This window comes from Gymnoscopelus microlampas (assembly GCF_963454915.1).
Source record: "Gymnoscopelus microlampas genome assembly, chromosome: 17".
Lineage (NCBI taxonomy): Eukaryota > Metazoa > Chordata > Actinopteri > Myctophiformes > Myctophidae > Gymnoscopelus > Gymnoscopelus microlampas.
In genome coordinates, this window is record NC_139954.1 from 48,194,141 (window position 1) to 48,213,619 (window position 19,479).

General features: G+C 43.4%; 1 protein-coding gene across 1 annotated transcript in view; it reads right to left on the reverse strand.

Annotated features, from left to right (window-relative positions):
* sympk (symplekin) overlaps nt 1-19,479 on the reverse strand; it is a 39,580-nt gene that overhangs the window by 6,604 nt on the left and 13,497 nt on the right. The window contains exons 10-23 of the mRNA XM_084084684.1: nt 19,314-19,465; nt 17,732-17,882; nt 15,892-16,099; nt 13,800-13,950; nt 12,354-12,589; nt 11,187-11,268; nt 10,922-11,035; nt 8,648-8,795; nt 7,450-7,610; nt 4,739-4,847; nt 2,918-3,018; nt 2,149-2,239; nt 882-983; nt 589-776 (exon numbers count right to left, since the gene is read on the reverse strand). Of these exons, the coding sequence (XP_083940810.1) occupies nt 589-776; nt 882-983; nt 2,149-2,239; nt 2,918-3,018; nt 4,739-4,847; nt 7,450-7,610; nt 8,648-8,795; nt 10,922-11,035; nt 11,187-11,268; nt 12,354-12,589; nt 13,800-13,950; nt 15,892-16,099; nt 17,732-17,882; nt 19,314-19,465 (1,994 nt within the window). The remainder of the gene's footprint in view (nt 1-588; nt 777-881; nt 984-2,148; nt 2,240-2,917; nt 3,019-4,738; nt 4,848-7,449; nt 7,611-8,647; nt 8,796-10,921; nt 11,036-11,186; nt 11,269-12,353; nt 12,590-13,799; nt 13,951-15,891; nt 16,100-17,731; nt 17,883-19,313; nt 19,466-19,479) is intronic.

The following is a 19,479-nucleotide window of genomic DNA, read 5'->3' on the forward strand; positions in this document are numbered from 1 at the left end:
CATAACGGCTATTTGGTCAATAAAATTAAGAATTGACCTTCATACGACAAAGTATAAATTCGGCTTAACCGGCTCTGTACTTGAACTGCTTTCCCTCGTCTTCGATCTACATCAGCCAATGTAGAGAGGGGGGGTATGTACCCCCCCTCTCTACATTAACTGATTTTCTTTTATCCCACGAATTTTATAACCCATTTTTTCACCCAGTGCCAATTGCCTAAGCTGTAATCCTGGGCGCTACTCTCCCTCTGCCAGCCTGGGGAGAGCCCTGAACTGAGCTCATGCCTCCTTCAATGCATGAGGAGTGAGCACACCGTTTCACATCACCTGCCAGGGGGGAGTTTCCCCGGTAGGACGTAGCTTGTTATCACCTGACAGGGGGGAGTTTCCCCGGTAGGACGTAGCTTCTTATCACCTGACAGGGGGGAGTTTCCCCTGTAGGACGTAGCTTCTTATCACCTGACAGGGGGGAGTTTCCCCGGTAGGACGTAGCGCGTGGAAGGAACCACGTTATTCCAACCGGTTTCTTTCCCCTCCATCAGGCGCCCCGGCTGACCAGGGGGAGGCGGTATAGAGACCAGGACTGACCTGCTTGACGATGAGTCGTGACAGGATGTTCATGACGAAGCCGCCCAGGCGGGGGTACATGGTGAGGGACTGGATGACCGTCCTCATCAGCAGCATGGGCAGAGGACACTGCTCCATCAGCTGCTGCATCACCACCGCCAGAACCTCTGAGGTGTACACGTTCTTCTCCCCGAAGCACAGGTTGGTGGCTGCAGCCAGAGACAACGTTCACCTCGTTTATTTCTGTCACATATATGTATTGTAAACGTCACAGAAATACACACCACACACTATTGTAACTATGTGTGACTGACCTTTGATGATGGACTTCATGTCACATTTGGTGGAGTCGATGTTGTGTAGAGCGATGAGCAGCTCTCCTGGAGTGAGAGGAGACATGGACGAACTGCCCTCACCTGAGACACACACACACACACACACACACACACACACACACACACACACACACACGCTATGAGTTTGTAGATCTGCTATTTTTGAAAAATCTTGAAAATGTGTGCAAATCTTTGAATGTATGTAGTTTTAAAGCTAACAATTTTAACTCAAATCTTTGCTTCTGGGGGGTCCCTGGAACAACATATTTTGAGATCCGCAGCCAAATACAAATCTAACCATGTTTTCTAAATCCTAACAGTATGTTGCTCTATCAGTGGTGCTCCAACTTTTCCATGTCAAGGGACCCCCAAAATGATATGTATTTGGCCGCGGAGCCCCATCTCAAAATATGTTGTTCAAGGGACCCCCCCAAAAGCACAGATTGGGAGTAATTTTTTTTTTCGCTTTAAAACATTACAGTATATATATTGAAAGATTAGCCCCCGCCAAAAAAAATATCACGATTTCTCAAAAAAATTGCTCGTATATATATAATCTTATGAGCTTGTATATCTGCTATTTTTGAAAAGCCAAAGAAATGTTATGACACAGATGAGTTCCCGGTCTTAACCCATTAAGACCTGGAACTGTGTCATTTTTAGATTTGAGCTAAAAAGCAATATTTTACAATTTGGGCTATTCAAAAATAGCAGATATACAAGCTCATAGTGCCGCACCGAGTGCCGCGCTACGAGCTTGTAGATCTGCTATTTTTTTTAAATCGTAAAAATGTGTGCAAATCTTTGAATATATATATTTTTAAAGCGAACATTTTTAACTCAAATCGTTGCTTCTGGGGGGTCCCTGGAACAAAATATTTTGATGGGGGTCCGCGGCCAAATACATATCATTTTGGGGGTCCTTGACATGAAAAAGATTGAGCACCACTGACATAAAAACATACGTTTTTCAGAATACTGTTGAGATTTAGGAGACATGTAGAATCGGCTTCAGGTCTCAACGTGTTAAATGGATTATGAGGCTAATTTGAAACAGCAGTTGGACTGTACTTATTGAAGTACTAAACTAGTCCCTGGTTAGTGGGTGAGTCTAATGCACAATATGGTATCTGTTCATATGGACAAGAGAAGATTTAAATAGAGAAAAAATGAAGGAAAGAGAAGTGAACAAAGAGACACACATACTGTACATACATATACAGTATGTAGGCCATTTGAGTCTTACTGTGTTGCGTTCCCAGCAGGCGGTTGAAGACCTCTTTCACTACGATGGGGTTGAGTTTGATCAGTTTAGGAAGAGCCAGAATCACCTCTTTCTGTACCAAACAAAACACAACAAACACACCATCACCAAATCATGGATTGTAAACGGTACACAATAGCTGAATTGTGTTTTTTTTAATGCTTTATTCTGATAGGTCAGGAAACCAAGAGCAGAGAGAGGAGAGACGTTTGAGACAAGATGGGGGTCAAATTTGAACCCGGCGCCGGGTCCTTGGGCTCTCAAGGTGCATTATGGTCTGTGTGCACCTACTGACTGAGCATCCATCCAGGCAGGGGCAAGATGCTAGGTTCATTGTTTACCTGGTATCCTATAGTTTCGATGTACAGTTAATTGGTTCTCAAAGTGGGGTCCTTGAGGGGGTTCCAGGGGGTCCCCAGCAAAAGTAGTTAACATAGCATCACGCTTATTTTAACCACTTTATCTATACGCTATTAAAAAAAGAATCAGATGTACAAGCTTGTACATCTGATATTTTTGGGGTCCTGCCAAATATAAAACAGTTTGGGGGTCCCTTGACATGAAAAAGTTTGAGAACCACAATCTAGTCTAGCTGTGCTCCTAGTTTACAGAGGCACTTGACTACACTGTCTCTCTGCATTCTATGTATGTGTTTACCTTGCTTATTGAAAGTCTGGATAAAGAGCGTCTGCTTAATGCCTACATTGTATTATCATAAGGTCATGACTGTGTTATGGACCACTCTCTTTACCTTCTCCAGGCCGTTGATGACGGGGATCAGGAAGCGGACGTCTGGCACACGTTTGTGATACAGATCCCTCACCCGCTCCACCAGCTCAGGAGACGGAGGCACTGGAGGAACACGAGATTAAGACAGGAAAACTTTACTCTTTGCTTCCCCTCTTCCCTCTGTCTGGATCCCATTCAGTCCTCTCTCTGCTTTCCTCCCAGCAACTCAGATAAACCCCATCCAAACACAATATAAGTGACTCATATGAACTTCATGTTCAATCTACTGGTGGACTGTAGGCCTGACCTCTAGTAGTCTAATAGTCGACTAATTAGTCGAGGGGTGTCTGAGTCGACTGCCAATGTCTTAATCGAATTATATTAAAAAAATATTTTAAAAACGTTTTATTTTTTTAATTATTCGACTGAGAGACTGGCCTAGTTTTTTAATATTAATTAACTAATAGTTTGCCAAAAATAGGATATACATCATGATTTATTGGGAGAAACCAATAGTATATGTTAAATCAGACACTAAGCAAAAAATATGTCATGCAATAGAGGAACATTCCATTTGGGCTGTAGGGGACAGCCCAAATGGAATGTTCCTCTATTGCATAACATATTTTTTGCATGTTTGGCAGAGATTGGCAGTGGAATCAGACTGATTCCACTGCCAATCTCAGTCGAATCATGGGGTGTTGCCTTAGTTGACTGCCAGTCGACTATTGGCAATTAGTCGGCAATCAGATTCGACTATTCACCTGTTTCCTAGGATGTGTGTTTTCCACTTCCTGTCGATTTCATTGGATATCATTGGTCATCTGACCAGTTTCAATGGATTTCATTGGATCAAATCGACAGGAAGTGGAAAACACACTAGGAAACAGGTGAATACAAATCCTTAGTCGAGGACAGGCCTAGTGGACTGAGACTTACCCCAAGAGTGTGATACAAACATTGTTTAAAGACATCAATTAAAGACATTGGCGCTCGGGCGGCGCAGTGGTAAAGTGCCTGCCCACCACCGCGAAGGTTGGGGGTTGGCTTTGTTGAGCGTCTATACCAGTGGTGGGCAACTTTGTTGATGGAGAGGGCCACTATATTCCCACACTCACTCCAGAGGGCCACATTGCATAATTATACTGTCTCTCAGTATTGTAACTTTTTTCGCCTTTCGATGTCACATAAAAGTAGCAAAAATAGCCGATCTACAAGCTGAAAACGCGTCTACGACGCGTTTTCAGCTTGTAGATCTGCTATATTTGCCATTTTTGAATTGGAATCCAGATTCTTTTTTGGCTATTTTTGAATTGGAATCCTGAAAAGTAACATTTTTTATTTAATTTCAAATGCATTTAGTTATACTTATGTTAACGTTATGAACTTAACATGAAAAAAAGACAATAGAATTGTATTACTAGTCATTAAGCTACTAGTATAGACTGAAGTAATTAAAGCGGGTCACGTTTGCATGTTTGGAGTTGTAACAGCTGAAATCAATAATATATCAGTAATCCGATATTAACCTGCAGGCCGGATTAAGTGAAGGTGGGGGCCGCATGTGGCCCCCGGGCCGCCTGTTGCCCATGTATGGTCTATACGAACACAATTGGCCCGTGTTCAGGAGACATAAGCCTCCTGAACACGGGCGTGTTGGGGCGGGAGGAGTAGAACGGGTCGGAGGCTCTATGTCCTCCTGGTGGGGGCTCCTCACTGGCAGGACAGTCAGTAGGACACAGCAGCAGAGTGACAACACAGATATGTGTGTGTGTGTGGGGAGGAATTCATTACCATAACGACTACATTGAGGAGAACAAAGAAAGGACATGTGTTGTGGTACCTTTATCGGTGAGGATGTGGAGACATCGTGTGACCAGCGTCTCTGCTCCTTTAGGACAGTTCTCCACCAGGAGGAGAAGGTCAGGAGAGTTCATCCCCATCCCACGGATCTACACAGCAGTGACAACAACTCATCTAAAGATCCACTTCAATAGCAGCATAAAGCAGCCTTCATTCATAGTTTATTGTCTGCTATTGTTGTTCACCAGATAAAGCTAATGACAAAACAATGAAGACACGACTAAAATACACTGAACAATGTCATAAAATCATTTGTAAAGTGACAGTTTAGAAACGCACACACACACAGTCACACACACACACACACAGGCACACAGGCGCGCGCGTGCACACACACACACACACACACACACACGCTCCATGGACTTACAGTGGGTACGGAAAGTATTCAGACCCCCTTACATTTTTCACTATTCGTCAAATTGCAGCCATTTGCTAAAATAATTTAAGTTCATTTTTTTTCCTCATTCATGTACACACAGCACCCCATATTGACAGAAAAACACAGAATTGTAGAAATGTTTGCAGATTTATTAAAAAAGAAAAACTGAAATATCACATGGCCATAAGTATTCAGACCCTTTGCTCAGTATTGAGTAGAAGCACCTTTTTGAGCTAATACAAGTATTCATTAGCTCAAAAGTATTCAGACCCTTTGCTCAGTATTGAGTAGAAGCACCTTTTTGAGCTAATACAGCCATGAGTCTTCTTGGGAATGATGCAACAAGTGTTTCACACCTGGATTTGGGAATCATTTGCCATTCCCCCTTGCAGATCCTCTCAGGTTGGATGGTGAACGTTGGTGGACAGCCATTTTTAGGTCTCTCCAGAGATGCTCAATTGGGTTTAAGTCAGGGCTCTGGCTGGGCCAGTCAAGAACAGTCACAGAGTTGTTCCGAAGCCACTCCTTCGTTATTTTAGCTGTGTGCTTCGGGTCATTGTCTTGTTGGAAGGTGAACCTTCGGCCCAGTTGGAGGTCCTGAACAACACTCTGGAAAAGGTTCTTGTCCAGGATATCTCTGTACTTGGCCGCATTCATCTCAGCAACCAGTCGTCCTGTCCCTGCAGCTGAAAAACACCCCCACAGCATGATGCTGCCACCACCATGCTTCACTGTTGGGATTGTATTGGGCAGGTGATGAGCACTGCCTGGTGTTCTCCACACATACCGCTTAGAATTAAGGCCAAAAAGTTCTATCTTGGTCTCATCAGACCAGAGAATCTTATTCCTCATACTCTGGGAGTCCTTCATGTGTTTTTTGGCAAACTCTATGTGGGCTTTCGTGTGTCTTGCATTGAGGAGAGGCTTCCGTCGGGCCACTCTGCCATAAAGCCCCAACTGGTGGAGGGCTGTAGTGATGGTTGACTTTCTAGAACTTTCTCCCATCTCCCCACTGCATCTCTGGAGCTCAGCCACAGTGATCTTTGGGTTCTTCTTTACCGCTCTCACAGAGATATCCTGGACGAGAACCTTTTCCAGAGTATTCAGGACCTCCGACTGGGCCGAAGGTTCACCTTCCAACAAGACAATGACCCGAAGCACACAGCTAAAATAACGAAGGAGTGGCTTCGGAACAACTCTGTGACTGTTCTTGACTGGCCCAGCCAGAGCCCTGACTTAAACCCAATTGAGCATCTCTGGAGAGACCTAAAAATGGCTGTTCACCATCCAACCTGAGAGAACTGGAGAGGATCTGCAAGGGGGAATGGCAAATGATTCCCAAATCCAGGTGTGAAACACTTGTTGCATCATTCCCAAGAAGACTCATGGCTGTATTAGCTCAAAAAGGTGCTTCTACTCAATACTGAACAAAGGGTCTGAATACTTTTGAGCTAATGAATACTTGTATTAGCTCAAAAAGGTGCTTCTACTCAATACTGAGCAAAGGGTCTGAATACTTATGGCCATGTGATATTTCAGTTTTTCTTTTTTAATAAATCTGCAAACATTTCTACAATTCTGTGTTTTTCTGTCAATATGGGGTGCTGTGTGTACATGAATGAGGAAAAAAAAATGAATTTAAATGATTTTAGCAAATGGCTGCAATTTGACGAATAGTGAAAAATGTAAGGGGGTCTGAATACTTTCCGTACCCACTGTACATACATGCACTCACACAAGTGTGGAGAGGACATTGCTTTCTTAATTGTAAGTCTCTTTTAAATGTTCAGAATTTGTATCTTTTATAGAATTGAAGTACTTTGCTAGGCGTTTTAATCGTGGTGTTTATTTATGTATTGTCTTGTTTGAATGTATGCATTGATTGACCTGAGCAAAACAATTTTCCCTCGTGGATAATAAAGACTATCTAATCTAAGTAACAAAATAATGTCAGAAGAAAATCGAACACTTCATCAGAATTTATTAACACATCGGGTGCCGAACACGGTCTGAACCGTGTTTTCACAGAGTAGCGCTTTGGTGCCGAACACGGTCTGAACCGTGTTTGGTGTCTTTTTGTTTTTTTCCACAAGGGAGGGGCTGGAAGCAGCTCTGGAATCACCCACAGTGATTCTGAGAAGGAGGGGCCTTATAGATCACCGTGCCAAAAAACATGGCTACCATCCGCTTCCGTTCTATCTCCTTCTCTAAAACCCCTATAACTCGGCAGAAAAAACTCAAATCTCCGCTCCTTGGACAGAGGAGGCGGTGAGACAGTGTGTTGTTGTGGGGATGTGAGTGAAACTTACGGGATGCTCGATGACCCTGAGCACGCTGCGCTTGATGTCGGCGATGGCCTCGGTGTAGACGGAGGCCAGCTCGTGGACCAGCCTGTGGTTCAGGGGCAGCAGGGACAGGTAGAGGAAGAGACACTGTCTCACCGTCTCCTCTGTCCAAGGAGCGGCCACCTCTGTGTCCACCAAACGCAAGAGAAGAACGTTAGTTATAGATAGTTACCCTATTGTATTTTGCTGTGCGACAAGTTAAAATAGCCGATCTACAAGCCTGTGTGCTTGTAGATCTGCCATTTTTTGCTATTATTTTTTATTGTTTGCCTATCATGCGTAGCCCAAAATGGGGCCCAAATACGGATGCCAGGTTGAAAGGGGTTAAAAATGATGGAAGTTCACTTCTGCATTCACACACCAGATAGATATAAGATTTAATCTCCATGATTAAAGTATATATAGGCGTATGTGACGTTTTCCACAATATTAAAATTGTCAAAACGTTTTTTTAGACTGTATACAGTAAAGATACATATATACAAATGTCAGATAGATAATTCAGTGTATTTACTTTGAGGACATTCTAATGACGTTCTCCTCCCCACACAGGTGAAACCTGTGTTGATTTCGTCGACTAAAACTATGACGAAAAATGTTTGTAGACTACCTTTTTACACTGAGGAAAACTGCATAAAAACTAAATAACAAATAAGCTATGACGACTAAAACTAAGATTAAATATATTGGCAATTTTGTTAGCAAATAAAAACTAGACTAAAATGTTAGTGAGGGATCTAGTGGAGAAGAGATCCAGTAGAACTAAAAGACAAGTAATTTTATGTTTGGTTGCGCTCGGGTGTTGCGTTCTGAAAATAGCCGATCTACAAGCTCACAACGCGTCGCAGCGCGACGCGTTGTGAGCTTGTAGATCGGCTATTTTCAGCACGCAACCAAGTATAAAATCAGCCATTACGACGCCATCAAGGCACCGCCAAAATACATTTTAGTCAACTAAATCAACTGTAGATTTAGTCGACTATTATCTTATGATATTTAGTCGACTAAAACTAGACTAACGTTCGTCAATCAGATGACTCAAATATGACTAAAACTAAATGGAACTTTATTCAAAAGACTATGACTAAAACTGAATCAAAATGTGCTGTGTCAAAATCAACACTGATTCACACATCCCTTCCCTTTCCCATCCCATCCACACCTGTGTCTTTGTCGGCTCCAAACAGCAGAGACGGAGGGTTGGGATGGACCAGGAGCTGCATGTAGTTGAGAGCAAACTTCTCAATGTAGTCTCTGAGCTGGTCCTTCTCATACATGCGCTTTATGAAGGCCAGCGCTGTGGTCCGCACCTTCAGAGAGAAAACACAGCAACCACAGTGGAGTTGAGACAACTACGTTAATATCCAGACTAGAGCAGTGTTAGCAGTGCAATTATTGTGGGATCGCTATAGCGATCACAGTTAGTTATTCCCCACTATTTATTATTATCATTCCGCCCGTTTTTTGGCACCTATTATTATTGTGCATTGGTCAAGCGTCACACTGACATCACAATATGTACTATGAATATGCATAGTGGGATCTTTGCGATTCCACGCTGTTTCTTCAGGAACAGTAATTTCTAGTTTTGTATTCCTGCTGTTATATAGGATATTGTGCAGTAGGTAATGTAGGCACACATACATACATATCTTTTCACATCATGCACACATGTTTTGTGTATTTTCATTTATTGTTTTGGCACCGTTTCTGTACGTCACAACGGCGCCGGCCGGCCACTGGAGGTACGGCTATATAAGTGAAACGTCATCACGCAGGGACAGGAGGAGGAGGTGTCTGAAGAGCGTGGCGGCTCGTTTGTTACGAGTTGCGGTTTGGGAGTCAGTAATATTCTGTACACCAGTGGTTCTCAAACTTTTTCATGTCAAGGACCCCCAAATTGAGACTTATTAGCCCGCGTACCCCCATTTGAAAAGATATGCCAGGGACCCCCATAAGAGAAGATTTTTTACGTCTCTAGCAGTGATTCTCAACCGTTTTAATTTCAAGGACCCCCAGTTTGACATGCATTAGAGGCTACGGACCCCCATTTAATGGCATTTATACCTCTGGGACCCCAATTCATATTGTGAAATCAATGTTAATTTAACTCTGAGAGTGTACAAATGGAACCAAATGGACCCGTTAGGGTCCATTTGGTTCCATTTGTACATCATTTAGCTGGGGACCCCCTGGAACCCCCTCAAGTACCCCTGGGGGTCCCCGGACCCCACTTTGAGAACAATGGCCGTACACAGTACACACGGAGGCCACATCTCAACTAAAGATTCAGAAGATAAGCGACGGATTGATATCGCTGTCCTACTGTGTGCCTTGTAGTTTCTGGATGAATTGAGGAGAAGAGTGGAGCTTCGCGTAAGAGAAGAAGTTACTGACTGTCCCACCGTTAGTGATGTGCAGTGTCGGTGATGTACAGAGACTAGACTAATACATACATAAATAGCACAAAAACCCTACGGGAGAAAAAAAAGAAGAAAACAGAAAAAAACCTGGAGATGTGACTTGGTGCGCACCAAATAAATGGTCCGGGGGGGGGGGGGGGGTTTCTGCGCGAGAAGAAAAGGACGCTCTGCTACCAAATTCCGCCGATTTTCGCCGTTTTTTTCCTCTCACACCGTTAGGAGAAGCCCCCCACGGTTGGTGCCCTGTGCTGCGCTGCTTTTATCCGCCATATTTGGACGTTCACGGCATATTCGGCACCTCTACGATGTGTTCATCAGTGCCTCTAACAGCCGCTGCTGGCTGCGTGCACGCAGCGAGGCAATGCGTCTCCTCTCCCTGCGCCTAATGGCTGTACATGGGGCCGACGCGTGCTTTAGAGAGATTGTGTGAGTGTGGCTTCAGGAAGTAAATTCCTAGCCTCGATGTCTAAGCTTTTATTTTTTATTTTTGCTAAAAAATAAAAGCTTGGAAATTCCTGTCCCAGCTGTTGGTACGCAAAAGCGCCTCGTGTCGTCTGATGTGGTGCGCATTATTTATTTTGGGTGCGCATGCGCACCAGTTATGTACCCCTGATCAAAAGGCATGTGGCGAAGGAGGAAAGTCGTTGTTTTTTTCTGCAGAAGCCAAATGGTTGAAAAGCTTTCTTAATGTCTTTCATTGTGGATTTATACAGCACATATTTTGCATACTGTGTGTTGTATTTTAATGTGTTGTGATTTTTGTTGTTCTATACAGCTGCTAACCTGGCCAGATCTCTCATGAAAAAGAGATTTCTCAATGAGACTTCCTGGTCAAATAAAAGGTCACATAAATAAACAGAATTACATTGAGATGATGTTCTTGTGATGGGAGAGAAAGTTAATAAAACATGTGTTTTCTAATCAAACTAAGGCAGTAAGTAATAGCAGTAATATTAAGTGCTTTCGAGGGTAGTGACACCGGTATAAAAAACTCCAGAGAGTAAATATCCCACCTTCTCCTTATCATGAGAGCTGAGATCCAGGAGAACGTGAAGGTACTGGAACTGTTTGGACGGCCGCTTGACGATCAGTTCCTTCAGAGTCGTCATTCCCAGATAAACCCGCGACTGAAACAAACAAATACAGGCAGTTAAAACAGCTAGACATACTACAGCTGTATAGCGTTAATAGTTAAAATATGTAATGTAACTATTAGTAGCAGTAGTATTCTGACATAATGAAGATGTAATTGTAAGTAACTTGACAGTAATCGATTACCTCGTCCTCACAGTATCGCCTGATCACCTCCAGAGCAGACTCTGTGATGATGGGAGCCTCCAGCACCAACTTTGTAAACAGCCTAGAAGAATAAATAGACATTACGTGTTACAACTTACAATTTAGGCATTTAGCAGACGCAAGGACAAACCAAGATAATACATTAAATGCATAGAAATGGCAATCTAATAAAGTAACACATAAGTAAACCAAGAATCACATAATAAACTAATACATACGTGAACCAAGAACCTATCATCTAGCCTGGTAAACCCTCCCTCCGGAAATCTCATTTCCATGTGATTTCAGGAGTGAGTCTGGCCTGAACGCCCATTCTGCAATATTGGCTGTGTGCGCCAAACTGACGAGCCTATCAGCGTCGGCGCACGTCGTTCTGTGATTGACAGCGACAGTTGGCCGATCAGGTGGCGAGTTCGAGTGAGCCCGAATGAAGCCGAGTGCAGCCTGAGAGCCGCCGACAAAAGACGAACGGCAGCCATTGTTGTTCTGCGAGTGCCTTCACTTCTTACTTTTGTTTTTAAAACGGTCTCAAACTTCTTTTTTGAGGCACGGAATTTACTATTAAGATATCGTTTGGATAGAATTTAGTTGTTTAACTTCATATATGTGGTCAATTAATCATGACAGAGCCTATTTAAAAATATAAATTTAGAGAACCGGCAGGGGCGGGGAGTGACACGCATGTATCCGAATAAGGCAACCTATTCTGGGCATGGCCGTCTCAAAAGTCCCGTTACGTCACATAGTCTGGAGGTGGTAAAAATGAACTGCTGATTGGCTGAAGGGGAAAAACGATCATTGGCTGAAGGGGTTGTCAGTCAACGGTATTACTCCCGCCCAACTCCAGCCCACAGCCAATATTGCAGAATGGGCGATCAGGCCAGACTCACTCCAGAAACCAAATGGAAATGAGATTTCTGGAGGGAGGGTTTACCAGGCTACCTATCATCAGCCTGTACATTGAAACTATACACACTGTCACACTATAAGATGCCAGCAGGTCAACAATGACCTGGCATCTGTCTACATAACATGTTATTCTTGTGGTTTTGTGTTTGACAGAAAGTTTATAAAATACACATTTTAGTAATGAATTAATCATTTCACCGAGTGCCACGCTATGAGCTTGTAGATCTGCTATCATACCCGTCCTTCTGCTCGGGCTTCTCCTGCAGGCCGGACAGCAGGGTGTACAGACAGTGGTCGTAGCTGTCCAGCAGGCCGTGGGGCATCAGGCTCAGGTAGCTGTTGTACTCGTGGTAGAGCAGGGAGAAGGCCAGCTCGCTGCGGCCGCGGATGTCCGCCAGGATGTAGCCTAGGACGTCCTCCTTCATCATGCCCTGGAACTGAGTGACCAGCCGAGACAGCAGCTTCACACGCACCTGTGTGGGGGGGGGGGGGGGGGGGGAATGGGAATTTTAGAAGTGAGGAACCCGGGTTCGACTCCCGGTAGGGCATAGCAGTGGCGGCCATGTTCTGGTTCCACTTCAAAATAGTCGATGCATTTTTCCCATTGACATTTCCAAAAATATTTATATCAATTCATCTTTCTGTGATTTTTTAAAATGTTATATTTAATGATATGACATACTATATTTAATAAATACCCTTTGTTTTGCCGTTTTCAAAACCATTTTTTTTTACAGAATCAAACGTTTTATGGTCATGATTCACCAGGAGCCTGGACGGCTTGATTCTAGGCTTAAAATAATATATAAATAAGATATAAATATTTTTGGAAATGTCAACGGGAAAAATGCATTGACTATTTTGAAGTGGAACCAGAAAATGGCCGCCACTGCTATGCCCTATGGGAACACAGTTTGGCCTGGACCGCTGGCGTAGCGGTCCTATTAATCTGAGTTCCCAGAAGTTTTCGCCAGCTCTGGCGAGGAACTTCTGGGCCACAGCCCTGGTATTTGTGGGCGGGATGTACATCACGCTCTGAATCTGAGCGGACACGCCTCTTACCGGTCTGAGAGCTGTGCAACTCGTCTAAAAAGTCCGACGAGAGGCAAACAGCAGTACACAACAAGGGCGGCCGAAATTTCTCAAGGGGAAATTGCTTCCCGTCGATCCTATTTAGATGCATCACCCACTGCATGTGGATCCCGCCCCCTTTTCTTCATTGGCTGTTGATTTAAATCACAACGCAGTGGCCGCGCCCCTGCTGTCCAAGCTCCGACGCTAACCCTCCCAGACTACGGTCCTATAGGCTCAATGTAGCCTGACAGGCACGTCGCGGGTTCTAGTCCCGATCCCGACGTCCTTCTCTGCGTGTCACTCCCCATTTCCTGTCAGCCTACTGTCCTATATCCATAAAGGCATAAAAGCCCAAAAATAAAATCTTTAAAAAAAAGAAATGAGGAACGCTTGTAGAGCTTGTAGAGTGGTCATTAAGAAAAATCTTGAAAATGTTTAAACATATGGAATAAAAATATAATTGTGTAATATTACAATTTGGGGGGCCCTGACGTGACAATGCCACCTGAAATAACATGTCATGTTATGTTCCATCTATCATTATGTGTCATTAGACATGCTAGTCTTACAGGTGACATGTTATATGTGTCATTAAACATGTTATCTTACATGTGACATGCCGCTCTGTGCGATGCTCTTCTCAGAGTTGAGGATGCGTTTGACCGCCATGGAGGTCAGTCTCTCCAGCTGGCTGTCTGACAGCGCCTGGACCACGTCACACAGCCGGAACACCTTCTTCTTGCCACCGGCGCCTGCCAGCCTGGAGAACAACATGGACACACATGACCGGTTACTATGATGGGTCCTGGAGCAGGAGTTTGATAAAAGATAATAATTGAACTTTGTTGACTCATTCACTGGCAAGGACGATTTTGACTTTTTTTGTGTGTGTGTGTGTTTCCACTAGATGGCGCTCTTCCCTAACACATGAGTGACCACTTCATCCCCAGATACACACAGAAGCATGAGATCACGTGATCCCAAGATGTACTACTACTCCATCTACTTCCTGTTTAACGTCTTTAGGAAATCGTCTGTATCTCGGCTCCTGTGTTTTACTATGGATTTTTGGTGAGACATGCTATTTTAACACATGGGGTGCCAGGTTTTTTTTAAAACAGAGTACACTGAGTGTCAGGATTTTTAACCATTTTTGAACCTTTTTCAAGTAGTCACAAAATATTTTCAGTGATCACCGTCCTCACGGTGATCCCCTCATTACACACATAGAGGTCTCGTACAATCGGGGGGGAAAAAATTAAAAACATTCGGTAATCCGTTCCAGAGTTGCAGCCAGTTGAAAATAGTCGAAAATACATAGTAAAAACAAAAAGTACACAGGAGCCGAGATACAGGCTTTTGAAGTCATAAGTTAACCAGGAAGTGGATAGGCTCCATGCACAGCAGCCATATTGGGAATGAATTGGGCCCCTTCCATACTTCCTTCACATGTGTTACCAATAATACTAATTAAAGCTCCGTTCCATTTAGTGTAGCACAGTGGTCGTCTTATTTTCAAGGACCCCCATAACTCTGAGAGTGTACAAATGGAACCAAATGGACGGGTCCATTTGTTTTTTTTTATTTGTACACTCTCAGAGTTACACAGCCACCATAAGGGGCCATTTGGGAACCAAAATGGAGTGTTTCTAGTGAGCCAACATGCACGATATCAGCACCCTGACCAGAATGGAACAGAGCCTTCATTAGCATCATTGGTAACACCTGTGAAGGAAGTAAGAAGAGGCCCAATTTCTCTCCAAAATGGCTGCTGTGCATAGAGCCTATTGGAGTCTAAATCTTCGAAAAATGATTAGAGACCATGAGGGGATGGATCATACCGGAGATAAATATTCTGTGACTACTGAAAAGGGTAAGAAAATGTAAATATCGCTGGCAGTGGTGATGATTCAATGATTTATTCATTAATTTATTCTGGCAGCGAATGAGTTAAAGTAGTTTCTTAAAGGATATGTCACCTCTGCACGCGCTAACCCCCACATGACACATTTCGGCCAATAAGAAAGGCATATTCACCCTAGGTGGTGTTATGTTTTGGTGCCGTGGGCACAAATGAGAGCATGTATACCAAAGTATATCGGTGCCATCGGGTGGAAAACCGTTGCTTTTTTATTACTATTTTAAATACGATTTAGAAGGCCGGGACCGCTGACCTATCGGTCCGGGCACCTAGGCTCCAATGTAGCCTGACAGCGCGTCGCGGGTTCGAGTCCCGACGGCCTTTGCTGCCACTCCCCATCTCTCTCTCCCCGTTTCCTGACTAAACTTCACTATCAATAAAGGCATAAAAAGCTAAATACAGTGCAATGCAGTGGTTTTCAACCTTTTTCATGCCAAGGACCCCTAAATTGACATACATTTGGCCACGGACCCCCATCTGAACATGTTTGTGCCAGGGACCCCCAGAAGAGAAGATTTGTGTTAAAAAATGCAAAATCCAACAACAAAATTCTTCAAACACGTTCAAGATTTTCCAAAAATGCTCAAAAATAGCAGATCTGCGAGCTTGTACATCTGCTATTTTTGAATAGCCAACGTGTACAATATGGACAAAGGGGTGAAAATATATTAACACCTTTTAATGGGGACCCCCTGGAACCCCCTCAAGGACCACTGGTTGAGAACCACTGGTGTTAATGAAAAGAAAACAGAATGCAGTGTATGTTTTAGTTGTTCTCACTTGGTCTGTGCAGAGGGCTGGATGGGTTCAGGGAGCCTCTTGACGAGGGGGGTGGCCTGGGGCTTGTCCGTGTAGCCCCCCACCACGGAGATGGCCTGGCCCGTCAGCACCGGCACCTTGCGCTTGATCAGAGCCTCCTTGATGGCCGAGTCCTCCTCCATGTCCTCTTTGCCAGCGTCCTCCTCTCGGGCTCTGCACTGCTCCAGGCCTACAGAGACAGACAGGAGGTAGTGTTACGACCCACCGGGTCTAGGGGAGTAGGAACGCAACAAGGCAAGATGGTTCAAGCCAAACGTAAGCTTTTATTTTCAGACATATTAAATTGTGGCATACAATCACTCAGTACAAATATATACAGTGAGGTGCTACTCGTGCGTAACATGAATAGGGCTGGACAGGAACCAAATCAAATAACTAAATAAAACAAACAATACTTCCTAAACCACTAGGGAAACCCCAACGCTCTGAATAATACATATACACTCCAAAGAAAGCAAGCAATAAAGAACTTACCCTACCTGACAACTCTAGTCTGAACTGGGCAAACACAAAAATACAAGGTACTGGAACCTGCCCTCTGAGGTGTTAACACATTAAAGAAGAAATATAATAGTAGCTACAATACTTGCCCTGGATAACACAGTTAGCATGTTACGGTAAGTAGCAACCTGTACAAAGAGAAGGGAATGATAAGGCACATTTGGTAACTCTCTGCTCCGGTGGGCGCGCTGCCACTAGCCTACTCTAGACTCAGATCACAACTGACAGCGGCCCTGAATGAAGGATCCAGGTCGGCTATAAAGGGACGGACAGAACGGTGATTGGAGGGGTGCGGAGTGCTGAGCTTGAAGTGAAGAGCTCCCCACCAATCATGGAGACGGAGTCGCACCCAGGATCTGCATAACATCAAAGGGAGGACGAGGGCGAAGGCGGGCGCGCGGCCGCGAGCACACATAACATAACACAGACAACAGATCCGCTACACTGACACTCTTATCCATAACAGTAGGGATATAGGATGATGTGTTCCTGGACGACTGCCGTTTGAACCCATTCCATCCGGGAACACATCTGTGTCATTTTAGATTTTAGCCATATCGTGAAGATGTGTGCAAATCTTTGAATATAAATATATATATATATTTGTAAGCGAACATTTAAACTCAAATCTTACCTTCTGGGGGATTCTACTTTGTCTTCTAAATCAGTTTCTGTTAAAGAAACTTATGTTGCTATAATATCAGTGATTTTAGGTGTGTTGTACCGTTGTACGATGGAGCACAAATTAAGCCTCGTACAGAAAACAAGTGGTTTAGGGAAATGATGACGAATCAATCTAGAAAAGCTAATGCAGAGATGAACATTTACATTATGTCTTTTCCCTCACCATTACTGTACAAACAAAAGAAGAAAGAAAAGGCATTTTGTATACAGTAACTGTACTGTTCAGTAGGGCTGGTAACTTTCCTCAGAAATGATATTCGAATATTGGTCTTAAAAATTGGCAGATATTCGAATATATTCGAATATTATTATTATTTAAAAACAGGGACAATACAAAAAACAATGTATCAAGTGCTCGGATCCAACAATACATTGTTTTTTTGTATTGTTCCTGTCAAAGAAACATTAAAACAAAACAAAAATCGAATATTCATTTTCATATTCGAATATACATATTTCCCCCATATTCGAGGAATATTCAACATTTGAATATTAATATACCAGCCCTACTGTTCAGGAGGCCTAATTACCTTCAGCGGCCCAGAGAGAAGTGAATTCATTCAACATGGATGCAGGTTGTGTTCTAGACGCTGACTTTAGCGTCTGTAAAACTGACCTGGTCCGATCCCCGCCGCGGTCATCTGCGAGGCCATGAGCCTGGCCAGATGTCTGATCTGGGCGTCGGTTCCTGCCGACTCCACTGGCGTGTAGGTGGCCTGGAAGGACGCTGGCATGGCGTCTGGCAGGTACACCATGCTGATCAGGACCTGGAGGCAGACAGCATGTATGTGTGTGTGTGTGTGTGTGTGTGTGTGTGTGTGTGTGTGTGTGTGTGTGTGTGTGTGTGTGTGTGTGTGTGTGTGTGTGTGTGTGTGTGTGTCAACACATTAAGACCTGGAACTGTGTCATTTTTAGATTTGAACAAAAAAGCATTATTTTACACTTTGGGCTATTCAAAAATAGCAGATCTACAAGGCTATTTTTGAAAATTCGTGAAAATGTGTGCAAATCTTTGAATATATATATTTTTAAAGCGAACCGTTTTTTACTCAAATCTTTGCTTCTGGGGGTCCCTGGAACAAAATATTTCGATGGGGGGATAATAAAATACATATAAGTTTGGGGGTCCTTGACATGAAAAAGATTGAGCACCACTGATATAGAAACATAATTTTTTAAGAATACTGTTGAGATTTAGGAGACATGTAGAATCGGCTTCAGGTCTCAATGGGTTATCACATTGACAGCCTGACTATCGCCAAGAACAGCCAAGAGCTTTTATAAAATGAGGCTATAGGATAAAATAAATATGAATCAGTTATTCATTAATTGATCTTGCAAGAGAGCGCGTTTCTCAGCACCAACCACGCCCGGCGCATATAGAGAAAGAAAGAGACTTCTGCTGCGTTTGAATTTAGTCGACATTGACAAAAACTATGACTACCTTTTATTTTTTTAGAAGAGATCCAGTAGAACTAAGACTAGTGGAGAAGAGATCCAGTAGAACTAAGACTAGTGGAGAAGAGATCCAGTAGAACTAAGACAAGTCATTTTATGCGCTCGGGCATTCTGAAAATAGCAGATCTACAAGCTCACGGCTATTTTCAGCATGCGACCACTGTAAAATCAGGCATTACGACGCCATCAAGGCACCGCCAACATACGTTTTAGTCGACTAAATCAACTGTAGATTTAGTCGACTATAATCTTATGGTATTTAGTCGACTAAAAATAGACAAAAACTAAAACATTTCAGGTGACTAAAATATGACTAAAACTAAATCAAAATTTGCTGTCAAAATCAACACTGGATGAATTACGTTTTACTGCATACAATATTTTATATTAAAAATATATATATATTCGAAAATCGAATATATATATATGTGGCGTTTTAAAAGGAATATTCAAAAGTCCTTTTTGGCCAATTTTCCGTACTTTTACTTCTACTCCACTACATCTCAGAGGCAAATATTGTACTATTACTCCACTACAATTATTTGTGAAAATGCGACGCATTCTGAGCTTGTAGATCTGCTATTTTCAAAAGTTTTTATGCATTTTATACATTTGAAAACTTTGTGAAATGGGACATTCTGCATAATGAGTACTTTCTACTTTTGGTACTTTAAGTACATTTTGAATTCCGAATTCCCACCCCTGTATGAAGGTACATCTCTCTACGGCGTGAGACTCACCAGGTTGGCAACGTTCTCGGGCGAGAGCAGCGGGCGGAGGAAGTCCGAGGTGAGGTCGATGGCCGTCTGGGGGACCGGGGCGGCGGAGGGCTTGGACACGGACGAGGGAGCCGGTTCCTCTTTGTCTTCATCGTCCTCCATCAACGCAGGTTCTGAGCAACACAAA